This window comes from Aythya fuligula, chromosome 3, assembly GCF_009819795.1.
Source record: "Aythya fuligula isolate bAytFul2 chromosome 3, bAytFul2.pri, whole genome shotgun sequence".
NCBI lineage: Eukaryota > Metazoa > Chordata > Aves > Anseriformes > Anatidae > Aythya > Aythya fuligula.
Window position 1 is genome coordinate 109,530,542 of NC_045561.1, and position 20,772 is coordinate 109,551,313.

The 20,772-nt window shown below is 41.6% G+C and overlaps 1 protein-coding gene across 2 annotated transcripts in view; it reads right to left on the bottom strand.

The window, feature by feature from the left end:
• LDAH (lipid droplet associated hydrolase) overlaps positions 1–20,490 on the bottom strand; it is a 117,969-nt gene extending 97,479 nt beyond the window's left edge. The window contains exons 1-3 of one of the 2 annotated variants that reach the window (XM_032184012.1): positions 20,346–20,490; positions 19,654–19,760; positions 4,995–5,153 (exon numbers count right to left, since the gene is read on the bottom strand). In XM_032184012.1, coding sequence (XP_032039903.1) covers positions 4,995–5,148 — 154 coding nt within the window. In that variant the 5' untranslated portion in view covers positions 5,149–5,153; positions 19,654–19,760; positions 20,346–20,490. The remainder of the gene's footprint in view (positions 1–4,994; positions 5,154–19,653; positions 19,761–20,345) is intronic. The other variant, XM_032184010.1, reaches the window with a different exon arrangement.
• Positions 20,491–20,772: the final 282 nt, after the last annotated feature.

The window sequence follows — 20,772 nt, forward strand, 5'->3', positions numbered from 1 at the left end:
GGCAGATCAAGAAAGTTGGCAGGCATAGGGAATGCTCTGCATGATTGCCAAAGCAGCAAATTCCAATGTTTCTGCATATTAATGAACAAAACTTATGTAGCATGCTTCACCACAAAAAAAATATTTTTATTATACATTATCAACCATGAACTAATCTTCCTGAGTACAAAATAGCAAATAACAAAGTTGCCTAGTTTACAGCAATGGTAACAAAAATGATGCTGGGAATGAAGATATTGCAATGCACTCCTGCAATGAAATGCAGGAGAAAAACTTTATGAAGATGAAGCTAAACAGCACAGTGGTTTTAATATTTGTACTGTATTTATTTACAAAGTTAAATGTTTCATAAGTACACAGACACAAATAGACAGATACTCTTAAAACAGTAAAAAAAATATTCCATTACACTCTGTGGATCCTGGTTTCCAATGAACCCAAGCAATGTTAAATATTACTGCAGTAGATTTTATACTTCACTGCTAATTTTACACTAAACAAACACTGCAAAAGGAAAAAACAGACCTTTATAACACAAGAGGAAAAAAAAATAATTCCCATCCTTTCCCATAACGCCTACATTTCCAGGAAACTGGGAACCTGATCGTGTATACATTTAATTTTATTCTGAGTAAATTTTCATTGATTTTAATAGAAAAGAATTCATATTAAGAACTGTAAACAAGCACACATATATTATTGACTGAGGACAAGAGAACAAATTGGGCCTTCTACACAGTAATTACTTCAATAAATACATATTCCTATACAGTGGTTTTGCTTACACAAGGAAAAGTGTTATGAAACAAGAAAGTTCACATTAAACATTTCAACATATTATTTACTCAAGTAAGTGTACACAGACCACCATATGTAAAAGCATTAGCCTGCTGTTAAATGAGACTCAACTCCACTGAACGTTTTGCATTTCCACTGCTTCAAGCACAGAGAGCTGTCAGTCCACAGGAGGCAGACTTCTGCCTTGTTTGAAGTCGATGGGAATTTTACCACTGGCTTCAGAATACGAGAATGTTTTGGAGCCAACTCCCTCAACCCATTTCAGAAAATAAGTCAGGGCAGAGAGAAATCCTCCCCGTCAGGAAGGAATCTGACTCACAAATTGAGGATATAGGATTTATTCTCAAGTGTCTTGCAATCCCAGCAGAAGCTGAGAATTTTATCATCTTTCTCTTCTATACTTGCCTCCCTCGTGCCCTGTTTGGGCTGTGTGTAAACAAAATCACAGGCATGGATTTCATTAACACCGGAAAGCATGTACCAGATCAGTAACACACAGAATAATACACCACCCACAGTAGGGCTTACCATGCTCCCTTCGGATCACTGAGCACTTGGCTGCGCATGCTTCCCTGTCTGAGGGAGAGCTGCCCTTGTCTGGGTATTTTTTTCATTGACCTGTACCAAGCTGTCCTTTTGCCCTTCGTTATTTCATCCCATAAGGGATCTCAGCCCAGGAACCATGCCTTTCAAGTGTGAAAATTGTTGGACCCCAGCAAGGCTCTACATTTCATACTCAGACAGCTACAAAACCACGAGGGGAATGCTATCTAATCCTGTTTAGGTATACAAATATGTTGCCAGATGACCCAAATGTCCGGATCTCCCCTAGAGCTGTGTTTTGTGTTGGCAGACAGAATTCTCCTTGAAGGCCAGAAGTGAGGCATGTATCAAACCAGGAAAAAAAAGATTTATGCGAAGCAAAAAGGCATTATGTTATGCCTGTTCCTAGCCAGCTCCCTGGCAGTCACAGGAAGGAGCTTGGGTGACTTGATTGACTTGAGTTTAGGTAGCCAAAATGAAGATAGCATCATCATGGTTTTGCCCTCACTACATTTCCAAGGTAAAAGCAAGTTTTAGTTTGTTCTTCCAAGGAGGAACTGCAACTGTAAGTGATGTTACACTCATCTTACAGTAACACACGTAAGAAAAGAGTTTAAACCAAGTCATTTGAGGCAAATGCCTTAAAAATAATCCTCTCTCTTGACCCAGTTTCCAAATTAAGTATCAACCAGCAATAACACATTACCAGACACGCTTCACTTTTACAGGTGAGGTATGTCAGATAGGATATGACTTTTTCCCAAAAGAAAGACAGCAAATTAAGCATTTCTTTTACAGGGCAACAAAGATATGAAGAGGTGAAAAAAAGTCAAACATCCTAGTCAGAAACTTTAAGAAACATTTATTATTTACATATTATTAGCGAATAAACAAAGCAAAAGTAGAGAGAGAAACATTGTTCTCATCAATACAATGCAACAATGTAAGGTAATTTATTTCCTAAAACTTTTCCTTAATTTACTGCTGCCAGTCCTATTTCAGTACTTTCTGCTAAGGAAGAATCACACATACATGCAATATAATTGTCTCTGCCTGAAAAAGTCTTACAGTATCCTATGAAATGATGCAACTAGTATCTTCAACCAACTCCAGGTGGAGAAAAAGCAGGAAAAAATGAGGAACCAGAAGAATAAACAGTACTACCACATGGGTTAACCAAGAGAAGCATCCTCCAGAACAGTGTAATCCTGGCCAAAACATTCACCATAACACTCAAAATGCCTTGAGGAGACTTGCAAATCAAGGAAGTTAGAAGCCAGCTTAAATGTTCTGCCTGCTTTGGTGGCTTTTCAGAGTTCCTTCTTCAGTGACATTCAGGCCACCCAGCTCATCATATCCTAAAATGAACTGCAGGTGGCAGGTATGGATACTGGAGCGAAAGTATACACAGTTCTAATAGAAAGCTTTGGATATTTCATATGTTGGGGGTAATACCTCAAAAAGTCAGTTTTAAATGCATTTCACAGTATTAGGTGTTTTTCTTTTGTTTGGGCTTCTTAAGGCCAGCTTCTGGAGGTACAAATCTCTTTTCTTTAGAAGGAAAGCTTTTAGCTCTCGGTGGGAACACCAGACAGTAAGAAACTAATCAGAATCAAAATATAATCTGTTCAGGAACAAAAGCAGGAGGTCAACAGGAACCCTGAAGGAAAGTTGAAAGGAAGTGGCTGATATGGCAAGACAAATCAAGAGCAAAACAGAAATAAGCAAAACATGCACAGGATTTGTAAGAAAGGGTAGCAGGTGTTGAGCAGCAACCATGATTCACGTCAGAATTCAAATCATTTTGCCATTCTTCAACATTTAAACATTTGGCTTTGAAAATCTAACATTTGTTGAACGATTATTTTTGGATATCTCTCTCAGTAGACTCAGATGTACATACATCTTTGTATTCCTCATTATCAATATTTGTTACTCAAAATCTTGGTATCAGCTTAAGATGCAAGAATTGATGTGGTTAAGTTAAAAATATTAAATTATCACCTGAAAAAAAAAATACCTACTTATTGTAAAACTAGTAATAGAAGGGTTGTGACAACTTGGTTGGGTTTTTCTTATTTTACAACTGTTAGAAACGACAAGCACCATAAGTGAAACACCATATCCACAACGGCACCACTCATCTTTCAGATTCTTCCTGTAAGAAGTTCCTTGCTTTTCTGCTTTATGCAAGCAAAAATGACCTGTTAACAGGACATAACACTTAGCACTTCACCGTGACTTCAGTTACAGAAGCAGGGAGAAAAACTGAGAGGCACTGGGTACTCTAGTTGGTTACTGTCTGCCAGAAACCACCTTCACCATCATCAGTTATTTCCTAAGCCAGTTGTTTTGCAGCTTGGCAGTTGTTGTTACATTTTTTTGTTTTCTCAGTGAGACAACTTCCAGTGTATTACCAACATAATTCTGAAATAAGAGCAAAAACATTAATCAACTGCTCACAAAAGCTGGCACATCACTACAGAAGCACTCTAAATATCCCACTGATGTTTATTTCTGGTTACTTATCAGGTTAATATAAAATGTTACTAAGAAGTCCTCATACAAGTGTCCTACAGGAATTAAGAACCAGGTAGCCCTGCCACTACATTTTCCTGTAGACAAGTTTCTTGTGATGAATATAGAGTCTATAAAGCCTGTGTGTCCTGGTGCATTTCAAGCAAAATAACTTGACATGCCTTAGACAGATTCCTCATTTTGGATGCCAATACATCCATTTGACACTTGCACTCTTCATCCACAAACCCTTCTACTGGTATTTGTTAGCTTTACAGGTTTACCATAGCTACAGGCTCTACCACCAGCCCAAAGAGATGGGCATCACAACCTGAAGACAGACAAGTCTCCAGAACTTCAGGGAAGAAACACTTACCTGTTCATTTAGGCCTTCCAAAAAATGCTAGAAGAAATCAGCCATCAAAGAGCATCAAATCACACTTGCACCTCTGCAAAACTGTTTAACAATTTGGATCTATACAGATGGTCTTTAGGAAAAACTTACACTCTGCATCAGGCTTAAAAATCTGTTCCCATGAAGCAGTAGCAAGATGAAATAATGGGATGTTTATTTCTTCTTTTCAGTTACAGAAAGCATTTAAACTTCACTGTAATGGTGTTAAAAGTTAGGCTATTAATCGGCTACAGGAGGCTAGGACATAAAATCATTGTGCCTGAAGAAATGGACGTAAAATATTCTACAGTGCTTCCAAAACCTAGTAAAAAATGAAAAATGGGACCTGGGCACCCTTTCACCACTAAATAAAGACCAGCCCATAAGCAGCAGAATATGCTTGAACAATTAGCAGGAGGATGACGTGGCAGTACCATTTTAACATACAAGAAATAAATGGAAAGAGTGATGAAAATATATAATGCTGTCAGCAAACAGATACCACAAAGTATGTTACATCCTAATTTCTCAGTTTTACCTTAAGGCACTACTAAAAATTTAGGTAACAGTACTGACCCAATATAACAAAGGAATTTCACCACTGTAATAACACTGATTTTTAGCTGCATGTATATGAGAAATTCCATCATTTATCTAATAACATTTTTGACATGGAAATTGAATATGCCTATTCCAATTCACCACATTTCCAGACTTAAAAAACAAACAAAAAGACCCTTACCAGGAATAATCATGAATAAGAGCCTAGGGAGATTTTTACTTTCATCTTTTGAGAGGTCTTTCCATGGCCCACATTTTAAAACATGGGTAGCAGCTCCACAACAGTAGATAAATTCTTCATGTAATGGGACTGGCTCTTCTGATGCTGACCTCATGTTTGCTGTAAGACAAAACAAGATACTGTTAGGAAGAGATCAGCAAATATTTACATAGCTTGCTCTCTGCTATTGTACTTTCCCATAGAACAACTAGGGAAAGAAAAAAATGACAACAAACAAAAAACACAACAACAAACAAAAAACTATCCTCCCAATCAGCTGTGATCTCAAATAAACAGAGACCCAATTCAATATTTGATGTTTGAGTAAGTTGCAAGAGTTTATACACACTACCACTCTACAAGGGAAAGCATCTTTCAGATTTTAACACAAGTTTACAATGATGAACTGGGCAATATTATCTAGTCTACCTTAAAGGCAAATAATTTTAAATTTCTTATTCTCAGAGTACAGAGAAAAGATTCAGTTGAAGCATATGTCAAGACAAAGAAAAGAAAAAAATACCAAACCAAGGAGAAGTACTGCATGAACGCCTTCACAAGTTCTGTGTGCCTCACTATGGGAACACAGCATCATAAGGAAACGATGACTATGGAAGCCAAAAGGCAAATGTGCTAGTTACTAGACTGCCTTCCAGCAGTAGCTGGGTTCCTCATTTTAAGTCCAGCACAACTAAATTATTTATAAACTTCCAATAGTTTAAAAGAGCAGTCTTTGTCAGTTAAAATTCATCAAGATTTGAACACTTCAGGTATGTATTTATGCTCTCCTTTAAAACTTTTTTGAAATTATTTAGTTATCTGAATGCAGTTATGGCAAATAAAATGCCACGGTGCCGTGTTCATCAGTTCATGGTTTTGTCACACATGAAATGGCTGTGTATTAATAAGGTACCACTTTGGAACTGGCTGATTGACCAAACTCCTGCATCTTCCCTTAAGTAAAAAAGCCCTCTTCATCAAATGACTAGTTACAAATCAACATGTCACTGAGATGAACTATGAGCTATCAAATGAAGAGTCAGAAGCCTGTGCTTGGTACGATCACATATATGCATCACTCGGAACCGAGACCTGTGCTCAGCAGGTCAACAGTGTGGTTTATATCAACTTCAAGGACTATTTAAGCTCTACAAAGCAGTTCTCATCTTAGAAGAACCTCATTTCAGGCTTCTGAAGCAAAAGATCTCACTTAGATGGAGCTGAAAAGCTTGGTTAAATTATTACAGGAATGACTACACGTTTTGTTTGTCCAAAATATGACTATCTGTAATGAAAAATGCTGTTCAACTTAACTCTTTCCAATTTAATCAAAGTAATTCAAAACTTTTTTTTGTCTTTGTATGTGATTAAATCTCACTTTAAGGGTGTACCAGGTACTGACGTTAAAGTTGACTGAAATATAAATATAAAAAAAAATTAATGAGAAGCAAAAAAAAAAAAAAAGATTTTAATCTTTAAGTATCTAGTTAGGATAACATTAGCACTTTCAAATCTTTTTGCTAAGTGAAAAAAAAAGTCATTCATTGTTGAATACACGGATCCGAATTCTATTTCCTAATCAGTTTGTGAAGGTTTAGGCAAGTAAACTCAACCATAAGTGTTATAGTAAGTTTAAAAAAGCTCTAAAAAGTGTTATAGTAAGTTTACTTATTATCATACTGAAATATCTCACGCTGAACAGAGACTCTTAAAGCATGGATATCTGTCCTGTCTGTACTGCAGAGCAACCACTAGAAAATAAAGACATCTAAAGCCAAAGTTTCCAGGACCCTGATAGAGGGACGCTCAAAGTCAAAAATGCTTAGTGTTACACAACTTGGAAGAAACAGATCTGAATGAAGCCATGAAGTAATGATCTTCAACTACGTAAAACAAAGCGCACTTGTAGAAACATTTATTTACTTCCTCCAGTTCTCATTTGAGGTTTTGCAAGGTTTAAGTAAAACAGCGGACAAGACCTAGAGTGCTTTATTTTGAATTAACAAAAAGTACTTTGAAAAAACTGAGCATAATACAAACAGAACATGCTTCTGGAGGGAAGAAAAAAGTGTTGTTTAGTACTTTCAATTACAGCACTGTTCTCTAGATGAATTTCCCCCCCCCACCTCCATCTATCTACTTCCCCACCAAAAAAAAAAAAAAAAAAAAAGCTCTATGAATGCCAAAGGAGAAAATTTTACTACTTCTTTATTCATCACGTTACCGTTTGTAGCTTACAGTGACAGGAAGGTATGTAATTGAAGTGAATACTTTCAAACAATAATACTAAGGAGTAATTTGCAGACAGTAATTCCTGCTTTTTATTTCTTAATTACTCAAAACTGAAAGATACCAATAACATCTTTGACAGAGAAACCCAGTTACATCAACAACCACCGTAAAATTCTAGCTTGTTATCCATTTTCTAAGGTGTTTACAATTCAAGAAGCCTTATCCAAAAAAAGTAAATTTCACACAGTTTCTAATTGCAAACCAATAAAAAAAACAGTTTGTCAAGTTTCATTCTGAACTGATTTTACTGAACAACTCCAAAGGGAAATCCCACTGGCAATTCCTCATTCATGAGTAGCATCTGCAATATAAGGTCATAAAATAAAAAATGAAAAAGGAAGGCCAGCAACACATTTTAGACTGAAATGGTAGACTTCTCAGGTTCACATCAATGTCTGTAGTAGCTTTATTCCTCTTTTTAACATAACTTCCAATTTTTAGTATGCACAGCACTGCAGTACATGAAAATAAGACTGTGCACTAAAAAAAGTTTTCTGAAAAACTGCCCACATAAGACAATTCCAAAAGGTTTCCTAGTACTCACTCTTTGTAAAAGCTTAAGGATTTTTATTTTCTTACTTATCATTGGGTTTTTCATTTGGAATTTTATGGTCTGTATCAATACAGATGGACTGAAGAGAAAAACAGAGAAAAGGAACTGGATATACTTCTAGGATGCTACTCAGACACGTTTTAAGAGAAAATGAATAATATTCCCAAATACCTATGGTTCTTTGTTCTTCATAAAAGTGGTTTTCAAGAACAATGCTTCCATTATAAGCATCTATCTTTGGAATTAATTGCCTGTATCTCCCATAGAAATATTTAAGACAGCCCATCAATTTCCAGATGCATTTAATGGATGGGTTTTGAGATGAGGTTCCTACTGGCTCAGCCAGCTGGCAGAGGGCACAGCTTGTGCCACTGCTGTAGGCAAGCTAAGGAGAACTCAGAACCACAGACTTGACCAGAGGGAGTTTCATGAGTCATCGTGGAAGAGAAGAATACAGCTAGAGGAAGAGATGCAACTATGTAGGAAATCAGTCCCATGCAGTATTTTCTCTCATCTCCAACCCCTACCCATACACTCTTAAGCATATGTGGAAAAGTATTACAAGGAGGTACTCCTTCAAGGAGTACCAAGTATTTCCAATAAACAGTTGTGTGTTTTCTGGGTATAAGATCTGGCTTGTGGCACAGAAACTCAGCACCTCAGATAGTGCCATTGTGGCTCTGGTTGTCCTGCTCCCATCTCCATGCTCCTCTGGAGTGGTCCGTAATGCTGTGAGGCAGGCTCAACCTTCAGGTGGTGATGATCCCTCCTCTGCTTTCTGCAAGGCCTTCACAGCTCTAGTTCCATGGATGGGATGTAAAGGGTGGATGCCTTCCCTAAAGCAGTCACATCTTGAGTACAAATGCCTATGCTTAGGTAGATTTCTTTTAATAGTAATAATAAAATAAATAAATAAATAAGCCAAAAAAGCCCTTCCTGGACTAAACTTTATCAGAGTAAGCCCTTTATGGGGTACAGAGTTTATAGTGCTGTATAATGGCAACTTTTCTATTGCGGTTCTGTTTGCAGTTGAACTTGCTCCTATCCTGCAAATTCTTGTATTCTGTGCATGACATTATGTATTTACCATCTACATTTATGGAAATAAAATTAATCTCTTATTAAAAAAAAAAAAAAAAAAAAAGCACTTGCAGGGCAAGCAGGCGATCAGGCCCAGTCAGCATGGGTTTATGAAAGGCAGGTCCTGCTTGACAAACCTGATCTCCTTCTATGACAAAGTGACGCGCTGGGTGGATGAGGGAAAGGCTGTGGATGTGGTCTACCTTGACTTCAGCAAGGCTTTTGACACCGTCTCCCACAGCATTCTCCTCAAGAAACTGGCTGCTCTTGGCTTGGACTGGCGCACGCTTCGTTGGGTTAGAAACTGGCTGGATAGCCGGGCCCAAAGAGTCGTGGTGAATGGAGCCAAGTCCAGTTGGAGGCCAGTCACTAGTGGCGTCCCCCAGGGCTCGGTGCTGGGGCCGGTCCTCTTTAATATCTTCATCGATGATCTGGACGAGGGCATCGAGTGCACCCTCTGTAAGTTCGCAGATGACACCAAGTTAGGTGCGTGTGTCGATCTGCTTGAGGGTAGGAAAGCTCTGCAGGAGGATCTGGATAGGCTGCACCGATGGGCTGAGGTCAACTGCATGAAGTTCAACAAGGCCAAGTGCCGGGTCCTGCACCTGGGGCGCAATAACCCCAAGCAGAGCTACAGGCTGGGAGAGGAATGGTTGGAGAGCTGCCAGGCAGAGAAGGACCTGGGAGTGATGGTGGATAGTCGGCTGAATATGAGCCAGCAGTGTGCTCAGGTGGCCAAGAAGGCCAACGGCATCCTGGCTTGTATTAGGAACAGCGTGACCAGCAGGGCTAGGGAGGTGATCGTCCCCCTGTACTCAGCTCTGGTGAGGCTGCACCTCGAGTACTGTGTTCAGTTTTGGGCCCCTCGCTACAAGAAGGACATCGAGGTGCTTGAGCGGGTGCAGAGAAGGGCTACAAAGCTGGTGAGGAGCCTGGAGAACAAGTCCTACGAGGAGCGGCTGAGGGAGCTGGGCTTGTTCAGCCTGGAGAAGAGGAGGGTCAGGGGTGACCTTATCGCTCTCTATGGGTACCTCAAGGGAGGCTGTAGCGAGGTGGGGGTTGGTTTGTTCTCCCACGTGCCTGGTGACAGGACGAGGGGGAATGGGCTTAAATTGAGCCAGGGGAGTTTTAGGTTAGATGTTAGGAAGAACTTCTTTACTGAAAGGGTTGTGAGGCACTGGAACAGGCTGCCCAGGGAAGTGGTGGAGTCACCATCCCTGGAAGTCTTCAAAAGACGTTTAGATGTAGAGCTTAGGGATATGGTTTAGTGGGGACTGCTAGCGTTAGGTCAGAGGTTGGACTCGATGATCTTGAGGTCTCTTCCAACCTAGAAATTCTGTGATTCTGTGTGATTCTGTGAGGACAGTTTCTGCCAACAGCATTTATCTAGTGGGAAAGACATGGCTCAAACTTCTGCTACAATACAGAAACACGGGCTTTGACTTGCTGGGTAGGGCTTTAGCCCAGGATTAACACACCCTTAACATAGGTGTCTACCTGAAAGCAAACTCCTCTTACAGGATACAGAGATCTAGGCTACAGCAGAGGGATTGACCGGTGAACCACAGGACCAGCCGCTAGGTTTCTACCTCTGGATGAAGCAAATCACCCTGTAGTCAGCAAAGCCTATCATGAGAGCTTAGACATCTGACATACTTAAAGACACTTAAAAACAAACATGTATATTTAGGTGTCATACCACTGGACTCCACCCACTGCCACCATACCAGATGAGAATATTTGGAAACAAGTTATCCAGAAGTAACAGATTATTTCTGCCATACAACTAGATCTCTTCACATTCATCTTTGTTGCCAGTGACTTTAAAGCAAAATGCTAATAGTAAAAGCATCCTTCTTTTGCATCCACAATGCTTAATTATTTATGCAACTGTCCTGATATTAACTGTTCTACCTTACATGATTACTTGGAGTTAAGGTTTTATTTGAAAGCTCTCTTGGGAAAAACAGCACTTGTGATCTACACTCAAAATACCATTCCATGAAAAACCTATCAGAAACTTGGTATAGCACTGCATAACATAACCAGAGTAAGCTGTTTAAAATGTGGCCTACAAATTACTCAATCTTAAGACAGGACAAACAGGTCGCTGTACCTGATCTGAAGAATGATAACAGGAAACAGTGGTAATCACAAGGGCAAAGATAATCATAAAACCACAGAACATCCTGAGTTGGAAGGGACCCACAAGGATCATAAGTCCAAGTCCTGGCTCCAGACAGAACCACCCAAAATCAGACCTTCTACCTGAGAGTGCTGTCCAAATACTTCTTGAACTCCAGCAGACTTGGTGCTGTGATCGCTGCCCTGGGAAGCCTGTCCCAGTGCCTGACCATCTCTGGGTGCAGAACCTTTCCCTAACCCCCAGCCTGACCCTCCTCCCCTATCCCAGCTCCATGCCGTCCCCTCGGGTCCTGTCACTGTCCCCAGAGAGCAGAGCTCAGCACCTGCCCCTCCGCTCCCCTCGTGAGGGAGCTGCAGGCCGCCATGAGGCCTCCCCTCAGCCTGCTCTGGGCTGAACAAACCAAGGGACCTCAGTCGCTCCTCATATGTCTTGCTCTCTAAACCCTTCACCATCTTTGTAGCCCTCTCTAATGGTTTTATGTCCTTTTTATTCTGTGACACCCAAAACTGCACGCAGTACTCAAGCTGAGGCCACATCATCACAGTAGAGCACAATAATCCCTTCCCTCAACCAGCTACCAATGCCATGTCTGATGCACCCCCAGGACATTGCTGATCCTCCTGGCTGCCAGGTTACAAAGTTGACTCATACTCAATTTGCTGTCAACCAAAACTCTCAGATCTCTTTCTGCGGAGCTGCTCTCCAGCCTCTCATCCCCCAGGCATGTACTTAAAGCTATGGTTGTCCCTTCCCAGATGAGGAATCCAGCATATGCCCTTGTTAAACTCCATATTGCTGATGACTGCCCAGCTCTATACTTTGTCCAGATCTTTCTGTGAGGCCTGTACACCCGTATGAGAGTCACCAGATCCTGCCTGCATAGAACAGTGGTGGAACCAAAGTAAAGGAAAAGGAAACAGTGAAGCACACTTGACATATGCTCTTCCACAAAACCATATAAGACACATCCAAGGGTGCCCAAAAAGCTGGCCAAGGCTGCTTTGAGTCCATTCTCTGTCTTTTGATTTGTCACAGTGACTAAGGGTGGCACTTGAAAACACCAAAAAAGGCAACCATAACACACATGTTCAAGATGGTGGATGAAGGGTACTAAGAGCCAGTCAGCCTCATCTCAGTTGTCAGAAAGCTGTCACAAAAAATCCTTCCCAAGTTGTATTCAGGCACACAAAAGTGACTGAGAACACCCAGCATGGATTTGGCAAGGGCACAATGTGCCTGAATAACTTCACTGCCTTTTATGAAGGACAAATGACTCAATGAGGGGAGAAAAGTAAATATTGTTTAGCTTAACCCACAAGACTCAACAAAATCCTGCACAACAAAGAAAAACATTGATTTACTATCCATATCCCTTGAGGATCAGTATTGTTCAGAGTCTTCATTAATTATCTGTACAACAGGACAGTAAGCACTCTCAGCAGGTTGGTGCATAATACCAGTCTGAGATAGGGAGAAAGAGACCAACTCAAAACATTCCAGGGCCGTGCTGCTATCCAAATGGACCTTGACAGGCTAGAAAAACAGCCTAACAGAAAACACATGAAATCCAATGGCAAACAGAAAGTCCTGCACCTGCAGTTGTTCAATAAACCAATGCAGCACAGTGGGTGCTCATGGGTGAGAAAGTGGCTTTGCAGAAAAGACACTAATGGACAACAAATTGGATGAGTCAGTAGCATGCCCTTGCAAGAACATACAAGGCTGTATTTGCCAGAGTAGCCAGCTGGTTAATTAGTATGATTATATTCCTCTGCTTGGCACTGGAGAGAATGCATCTGGAGCACTTTGTCCGGTTTTGGACTTCTCATTAACATACTGGAGAGAGTCAAGCTGATGACAATCAAGATGATACAGGTGCTGAAGCAAGACTCGCGTCTAAAGGACAATGACCAACAGTTAAAAATTGAATGGATGATAGATATGAGAGGTAGTAGATCCTCTACCCATGGAAGTTTTTAAGAGTCAGCTAGACAAAATAATTTTGGTCTGAATAGAAGGTTGGACCAAACTTTCTCTACAGATTGGACCAAATGTTCTCCACAGGTTGGACCAAATGTTCTCCACAGGTTTCTTTAAACCAACATTTTACTATTCTTAACAGCCCTAAAGTACCAGAAAAGATCAGGGATGAAGTGCTACAAGGATCTCAGCCAATTTTTCTAGTAAAGGCAGCAGAGAGCTTCATGGATATAGTAGATAACAACAACAAAGTATATAGGTCAGAGAAAAGGAATGTGATCAGCCCCCCAAAAACACTGGAAACTGAAGCAGATGTATTCCATCGATTGACCGCACCAGCTTAAAAACAAAAACACCCTAATTGGTGAGCTTATGAGACTGATTTCAATATCGCAATGCGAAAGAGCAACTGGAAAAATAGGAAGTAGGATTGCTCCTGCTGACTGCTAGATGCTAAGGCTCTAACAGTTTCTGCAACACTGCCCCCAGAACAGAACCATCCAGACCTGACACAAGCTCCTTGATTTGCAGACTGGAACTAACATGCTCACAGCACAGAGCTGGTAGCAGCAGGAACAGACAGACTGACCTGGTAGGAAACCTGCAACAGCGAATGAGGGGTGGAATGCAGGATGCCTACTGCTCAGCAAGGATTTCTTTAGACAAAGTACAAACAGTAGATGCCAGATTTTCAGCAGAAAAACTAAAAGCATAGGCCAAAGACTTCGCAAGCTGTTGTGACATCGGTCACAAATCTTGACTCGTTCTGTGTAAGAAAAGCAGCAACAGTAAGTATCAAGTAAAACTGAAACATTTCAGCATTTTATTTTACAGTATAAATTCTGCTAGTCATATGATGGAAAGGACATGCTAGCCCCTTTCATGCTGAAGCAGTAAGTAAAAACCATTTTGTTATTTATGAAAACAAGGGAAGCCCAGTGGACATGTCAAATGAAGCAATGTAGTTAAATGAAATAACCCAGTAAAACACAACATCTATACCTCAGACAGTTCAGAACAGTAGACTGTTTCCATCTAAAACAAGTGAAGTAATTAGGACTTTTATTCAGGGATCAGTCAGTGACCTAGAAATCTGAAGCCCTTAGCTTGTTTTGTTCCTGCGTTTCCCCCTACACCATTTCTTCCTCAGTTAGAGGAATTTCACTGATGACTGTGCAAAAATGTCTGTGAAATGCATGGTAATGGTGTACAGGCTACATTAATGCTTATTAATGCTTACAGCTGTAATGATAAAAAAGTTGAAGTGCAGAATGGAAAACAGAGCTAGTTTTCATTTCAGAACCTTGTACAGAGACATCACCCAGGAGACTGTGCACAGACCTGTGTAGGAAGAAGCCTGGTTTTAGAACTGGACCTCCAGTATAATCAGAAAACTTTGATTTTATTATAGTTAATAACATTGCAATTATTATCATCAACAATGCATATGCTGTCCGGGGGGCAGGTAAGAAAGACAGGAAAAGAACTTCTGGGTATCAATTTTGTACTGGACAAATGGTCCCTTGTAAGCACCAAAAACTATAATGTCAACTATTGAGAAACTTTTCAGCAAAGCAAGGCAGAATTTAAGAATCAAAGCTTTAGCTTTAAAAGGTCCAGATTGTGTGGATTCAAATCAGGAATAGATGGATCTGTTTGCTGAATGTCTCTGATGAGCTGCAGACAGAAGAGGGGATCTATGGCTGCAAACGATCTCTGGTAGACAATGTTATAATACAAAGCAACTACAACAGAAGAACTGCTTCCATAATATTTGTCATCAACCACGATCCAAAGAAGGTGCTTTGCACCAATATGACAGTTTTGGGGGGGAGTGGGGGGTGGTAAAGAGTCAAGAAATCAGAAAACATTTTCAGATCCTATAATGCTACTACATGTCTACATTGGTCTGATACAAAATTATTTAATGGAAATCATGGTCAATAACCCTGGGGAAATGGATTAGGAAAGCCCATTGTAGCTTCTACCACTCCTTAGACCTCCCTGAGAATTTTCTTTTAAAAGAGTTCGGCACATACTAGTGACAGCAGAAAAATCAAATGGAATTATTGTCAATTAACATAAATAAATGATAACAGAACTTTTGCCACACTCTGTCTTGATTTCTTCACTACTCTCAAGAGGATGAAATAGCTAAGGCTAGAAGGCACAACAGCATTCTTTATGAAAACATTCACAGCTGGAAGCATCAACTGTTGGTCTATAGCACCCTACACGGTAGGCAAAGGCATGTAACATTTCCTTGTATTTCTGGCAACAAAACACCAATTTTTATGTTTGATCTCTTTCTTCCTTTGTCAAAGACCTCAGTTTTTGTTTGTGCTGACGCTCTTTTCACAAGGTCTTGAAACCTACAATCATAGAATGGCTTGGGTTGGAAGGCACCTAAAAGATCTAGTTTCAGCCCTTGCCGCCATAGGGAGGGACACCTCCTACCAGACCAGGTTGCCCAAAGCCCCATCCAGCCTGGCCTTGAACACCTCCAGGGATGGGGCATCCACAGCTCCTCTGGGCTGCTTGTGCATCACCACCCTCACAGTAAACAATTTCCTCCTTCCATCTAATCTAAACCTATCTTCTCTTGGTTTAAAGCTATCACCCCTTGGCCTATCACTCCACCCCCTGACTAAGAGTCCCTCCCCAGATTTCCTGTAGCCCCCTTTAGGCACTGGGAGGCCACTATAAACCTTCCCTGGAGCCTTCTCTTCTCCAGGCTGAACAACCCCAACTCCCTCAGCCTGCCTTCATAGGAGAGGTGTTCCAGGTCCTTGATCATCTCTGTGGCCGTCCTCTGGACTCGCTCTAATAGATCCAAGTCCTTCTTGTGCTGGGGGCCCCAGAGCTGAATGCAGGCTCCAGGTGAGGTCTCAAAAGGGCAGAGCAGAGGGGGACAATCACCTCCCTCGCCCTGCTGGCCACGCTGCTTTTGATGCAGCCCAGGATACGGTTGGCTTTGTGGGCTGCAAGCGCACATTGTTGGCTCCTGTTGAGCTTCTCATCCTGTGACACCCCCAAGTACTTACGCAAATGGGTGTGCTTCTGTTCTAAGGGTTAGGGGAAAAACACTTGCTCACTAAAAAAACATGATGCTCCTTTGATGTTTAATTTCTGCTATCTCTAGGGAACAGAGAGCTTTGCACTTTTTCAAGAGAGAAAAAAAAAAAAAACAAACAAAAAACAGGGTAAGTCAAACAAGTATTTGGCTCTGTAAACATGTTTTATGCCCTTATTTTTTATTGTGTATCAAGCAACCTACAAAAGCCACATTTCTGTTGGACTGCTGCTTAACACATAGAGGTAATATCAACAATACTAAGCAAAAATAAGCTAGAATTTAAAGTAATGTTAATCTTTATAGGGTTTTAAACCAGAGCACCTAAAATTTAAGATTTTGAAGAAACGCCCATCTTTCAGCAGCATTAATGACAGGCAAAAGAAGCAAAAAGCAGTTGCTACTTCATCTAATGTCAAACGACTCCTTTTTCACCACCTATTAGATTCACTACTCAAGGGGGAGGTCTGTTCTTTCTTCTTGTTAAGTAAGGCAAAGCTCAAAGAGCATAATGAATACTAGCAAGAAGCAGGTATCAAAGCAAAAGAAAACCTAACAACCATACACCGATCCTATTAGCATCAGGCTGTCCTCCATTTGGTTTCCTGATCCTTTGCTGTGCAGCATGAATCTTTCTGCAGAACTATTCATTTTTTTCTCACTTTCTTCCATAGTTTTGCATCAGTTGCTCTCCCTAAGCCTAACACATGCTCTGAATTCAAAACACTATTTTTTTCTGCTCTTCCTGTTCTATTATTTCAACTTGCACGTGTTCTTACATCAATTGTTTATCTCACCTTCAGCTTGAGTATCTAGCTACTGCTGTTTCCTTGCTTTCTAACAAGGACATAGAGAATTAGTCAAAGGACTGTTTACTTACAGTGGATCAACTCACTAGTTTCAACAGCATTTCTCCAAGTTATCCCTCAACCTATGCTTTCTGCTTAGCACCTCCTGCCTATGTTTTCTGCAGCAGCTATACATTCTGAAATTCATTTACTAGCCTCATCAGGCTAGGAAGGCACTGCAAGGCAATAAATAGGCCTTGTGCAGCCCTCGGCAAAAGACAATCAAATGGGAGAATCAATGAACATGAGACATAAACAAGAGACAACAAAGAAGAACATTAAACAGCATTTGACATCCCCCTGAGTTGCTACAATAACATATTATAGTTGTCTGTACTATTATTCTAAGTCCTAGAATCTGCGTCTTTCCCAGTAAGATGCGATGGTGAGCTCATCATTCTGCTAACAAAGTGGATGGGACAGCAGCTGAACAGCCAGGCTGGAGAAAGTGGTGCAATAGCTGAAAAGTTTGTCCAAGCATCATCTGTGCTCTGACATTCAGACTGGCAGTTCTAGTAACAGGAGGATCCAAGTCAATTCGGCATGCTGGAAACAGTGATAGCTTGTTCCTCAAAACAAGAATAATCCCTGAAGCACCACTATTTTGTGCAAGGCCCCTACTTCTCCCATCAAAATATTCCTACCAACCCCTGGACAACACATGACTAAGTACAATTACACACACATACAAAGAATGTGTTCATCGGGGGTGCAAATATAATCTAGTTATTACCTGGTAATTGTTTTATTTCCAATTAGTGCTCCAATTTCTTCTAAAAGGTAAAATTTGTGTGGGTGGATTTCTACAAAAAAATCCTATCAACTTGTTTTATTGTTGTTGTTTTGGTTTCTTTTCTAAAAAAAGAGATTTGAGTAAGCAACCTGTCTAAATAAAGGAAAAGGGAACAGGCTGTAAATGGAGTCAGACGAGACAGAAAAAGGAAAGCAATGAAAGAACAGCATGGCTACTAGCAGCAGCAGGAAGCAAGGATACTGAAGGAAGAAATCCTGTCACACTTGGATTTGCAGCATCTCTGTTGAGACACTGTTCTGGCACATCAGTTACCTAATACGCGAAAACAAGGCACTTACACAATGCACAGCTGCATTAGGAGTTTGTGCAAACCTAGCTAGGTAAACAAACAGTTCTCTCATTCACTGCACTCATCCACAGTGTACTCAGGCTAGGATTCCAGGTTTGTTTCAAGCTAAACACTCAGTTGAATTCAGACCTTTCATACTACACATTTTTCTGTTATAAACGTTCTTTTATCAGAATGACTTGCTTCCCCCAACGTAACCTGTTTATAAACCTTAGTGAACATCTGAATATTATCACACTGTAAGCTGGAATCAATTTAGACAAGCTCTTTAATGAAAATTCACACTATTAATTACATGGTGGTTTGTCCAGAATAAAAAAAGCCATAGTTGTGCCACCATTAACAACGTGCCCAATCTAAATAAGCAAATATTAACTGTCCTTTATATGTTGCATATCTGTTGTCTGTACAACTGTACAGAAAACAACACTAAATCTTAAACCTTGAGAATTTGCTCTTAATGTTTGGCAAACATAACCTAGACATTACCTCAAAATAGGGACCTCCCCTTTTTCCAGCCAAGGTACAAACATCATAAAAATCAATTGCCTTTTTGATTACTCATTTACAATTTATCATAATTGCATTTGTAAACCAGATGAAGCACATAAACAGGTAACAACCCATCACTGCCTCTTTGAATTTAAAAAGTAGGAAATATCAAATTAAGTAGCAGGAAGTAAGTTCAAAACCACTGGCAGTTCATCCTTAGTGGGTATTTGAGCCACAGAACACCTTGACACTAGATATTGGGAACACCAGAGATACACATGGGTGCTAGGCAAGAACAAGTTCACAGATAAGAAATCTACTGTGGAATTTTAAGTCTTCAGTATACTCGTTCCAGAAAGTTCCTCGGTTACACGTTGTTGCAGGCTGAGTGAGGTAAAGAGGAATCACATATGCTTGCCCCTTTCACAAGCATCAGCTCAGGGCATTGTCAAAGGTTCTCAAGAGACTTCTGATTTCACCTGCTTCCATATAACCTTTGTAGTAACTCCACAAAGGAAAACAATAATTGTTAATGTTATGACTTACCTACATCTGTAATTATGTGACTGCTTCCTTCACTAGCATCATAAGCAAGTGCCACGAGAACACAGGACATTGCAAGAAGCTTAACTAACACTTGAAGGTTTATAATCCCTGATTCACCCACAATACAAATTTATTTACAAATACCGCAACAGATCATGCAGATAGACTCTCAGACCTTAGCTGAATATCATAGCATCCCAGAGGGCCTGGAGCATGCTGCACCTTGACAAATGAGGGCCTGCATCATTCAAGCAGTCCAAATCTTCCGACGATAAGCGTTTAATACCACACATGAGTTGCAAGAAGAGAAGTCGCTTCATCATTTTCACAAATACAGCAAACGCGTTACCAGGAGGAAAGCCATCAACAACTGTCATGCCTCCACAGCACTCTACAATCTTCATTTTCCTTTACCACCAGCTTCTGTACCACCTCCTACTACACCACCTCCTGACCCTGCCACTCGCCCCCTGCCCGGTGCAGGCACCCCTCTGCTGCAGCACCCACCTTTGAGCCTACGCCTGCGGTCAGTGACGATGCTCTGGGACCAGACTGATGGAGAAGGGCGTGTACGCCTGCCAGGCTCTCTGCTTTCCCAAACCACGTGAATTACTCTAATAGAAAAAAAAAAAAACATTCTTTCCCCTTAGAAATCTCAGCTTACTTTATGCTTATAAACATTTATAATCTTGTTTTCCACATCCATAGGCCACGGAGCTTTTAATTCTACCTGCTTCGCAACTTGCTGCCTAGATAACAAGCACCAGTCAGCTGCAAGAGATGTTTTGCAGAAACAGGTAGCGAGATACTAAAGGAAAACCCTGCAAACAGCATTATCGCAGTTGTTTTGTGAGACGAGAGACGCACCTTAGGATCTGACCCTTGAAGTTTAACAACCAGCCAAGGGAAAAGACACAAAAATCAAATACAGGGAGGAGGTAGAAAGCACGGGGATGTGTTACAGCAGCAGTTACCAACGTTATAGGGTGGAACACGGCTCGGGGACCAGCGCTGCCGTTACATAAGGACCAGTGCTCACAGCACAGGGAGGGGGTGGGGGGAACAGGGACCTGTGTCCCCAAATACAGAGCCTCCACCGAGGGCTGGGCAGGCCCAGCGAGCCGGGCAGGGCCCCCACCAGGCAAGAAGGCACAGGGGAAGGGATGGGAAGGGAGGGGAGAGATCGCTTGGGCACGTACCTTCCCCTTTGGGGGGCTCCGCGACGCCCAGCATAGCGGCGGCGAGGGACCGGCGGCGCCCCCAATGTCTGCCGGGGGCGGGCGGCTGCAGGCGGCCGGGGAGCAGCGGAGGGCGGCGGGGCCGCTCCTTCCGCCTGGGGCCGAGCTGGGGTGGGCCGGGGGCGGCCCCGCTCCTCCTCCCCGCTCCTCCCCGCCTCGTCCCGCTCCTCCCCGGCTCGCCCCGCTCCGCCCCGGCGGCCGCGGAGAGGTCCCGAGGCGGTGCCGCTTTCCCCGGGCTCCGCCAGGGACGAGGAGGGGCAGAGCTGGGCTCCCCGAAGATCCACCGTCAGGGGGGTTGTTGGGGTCGTGCAGGGTTGGCCTCGCCTCAGGGTTGTAGTTTGTGAGCTTGGGTGGAGGGGGAAGAGGTTTGGAAGAGGTTTGGAAGAGG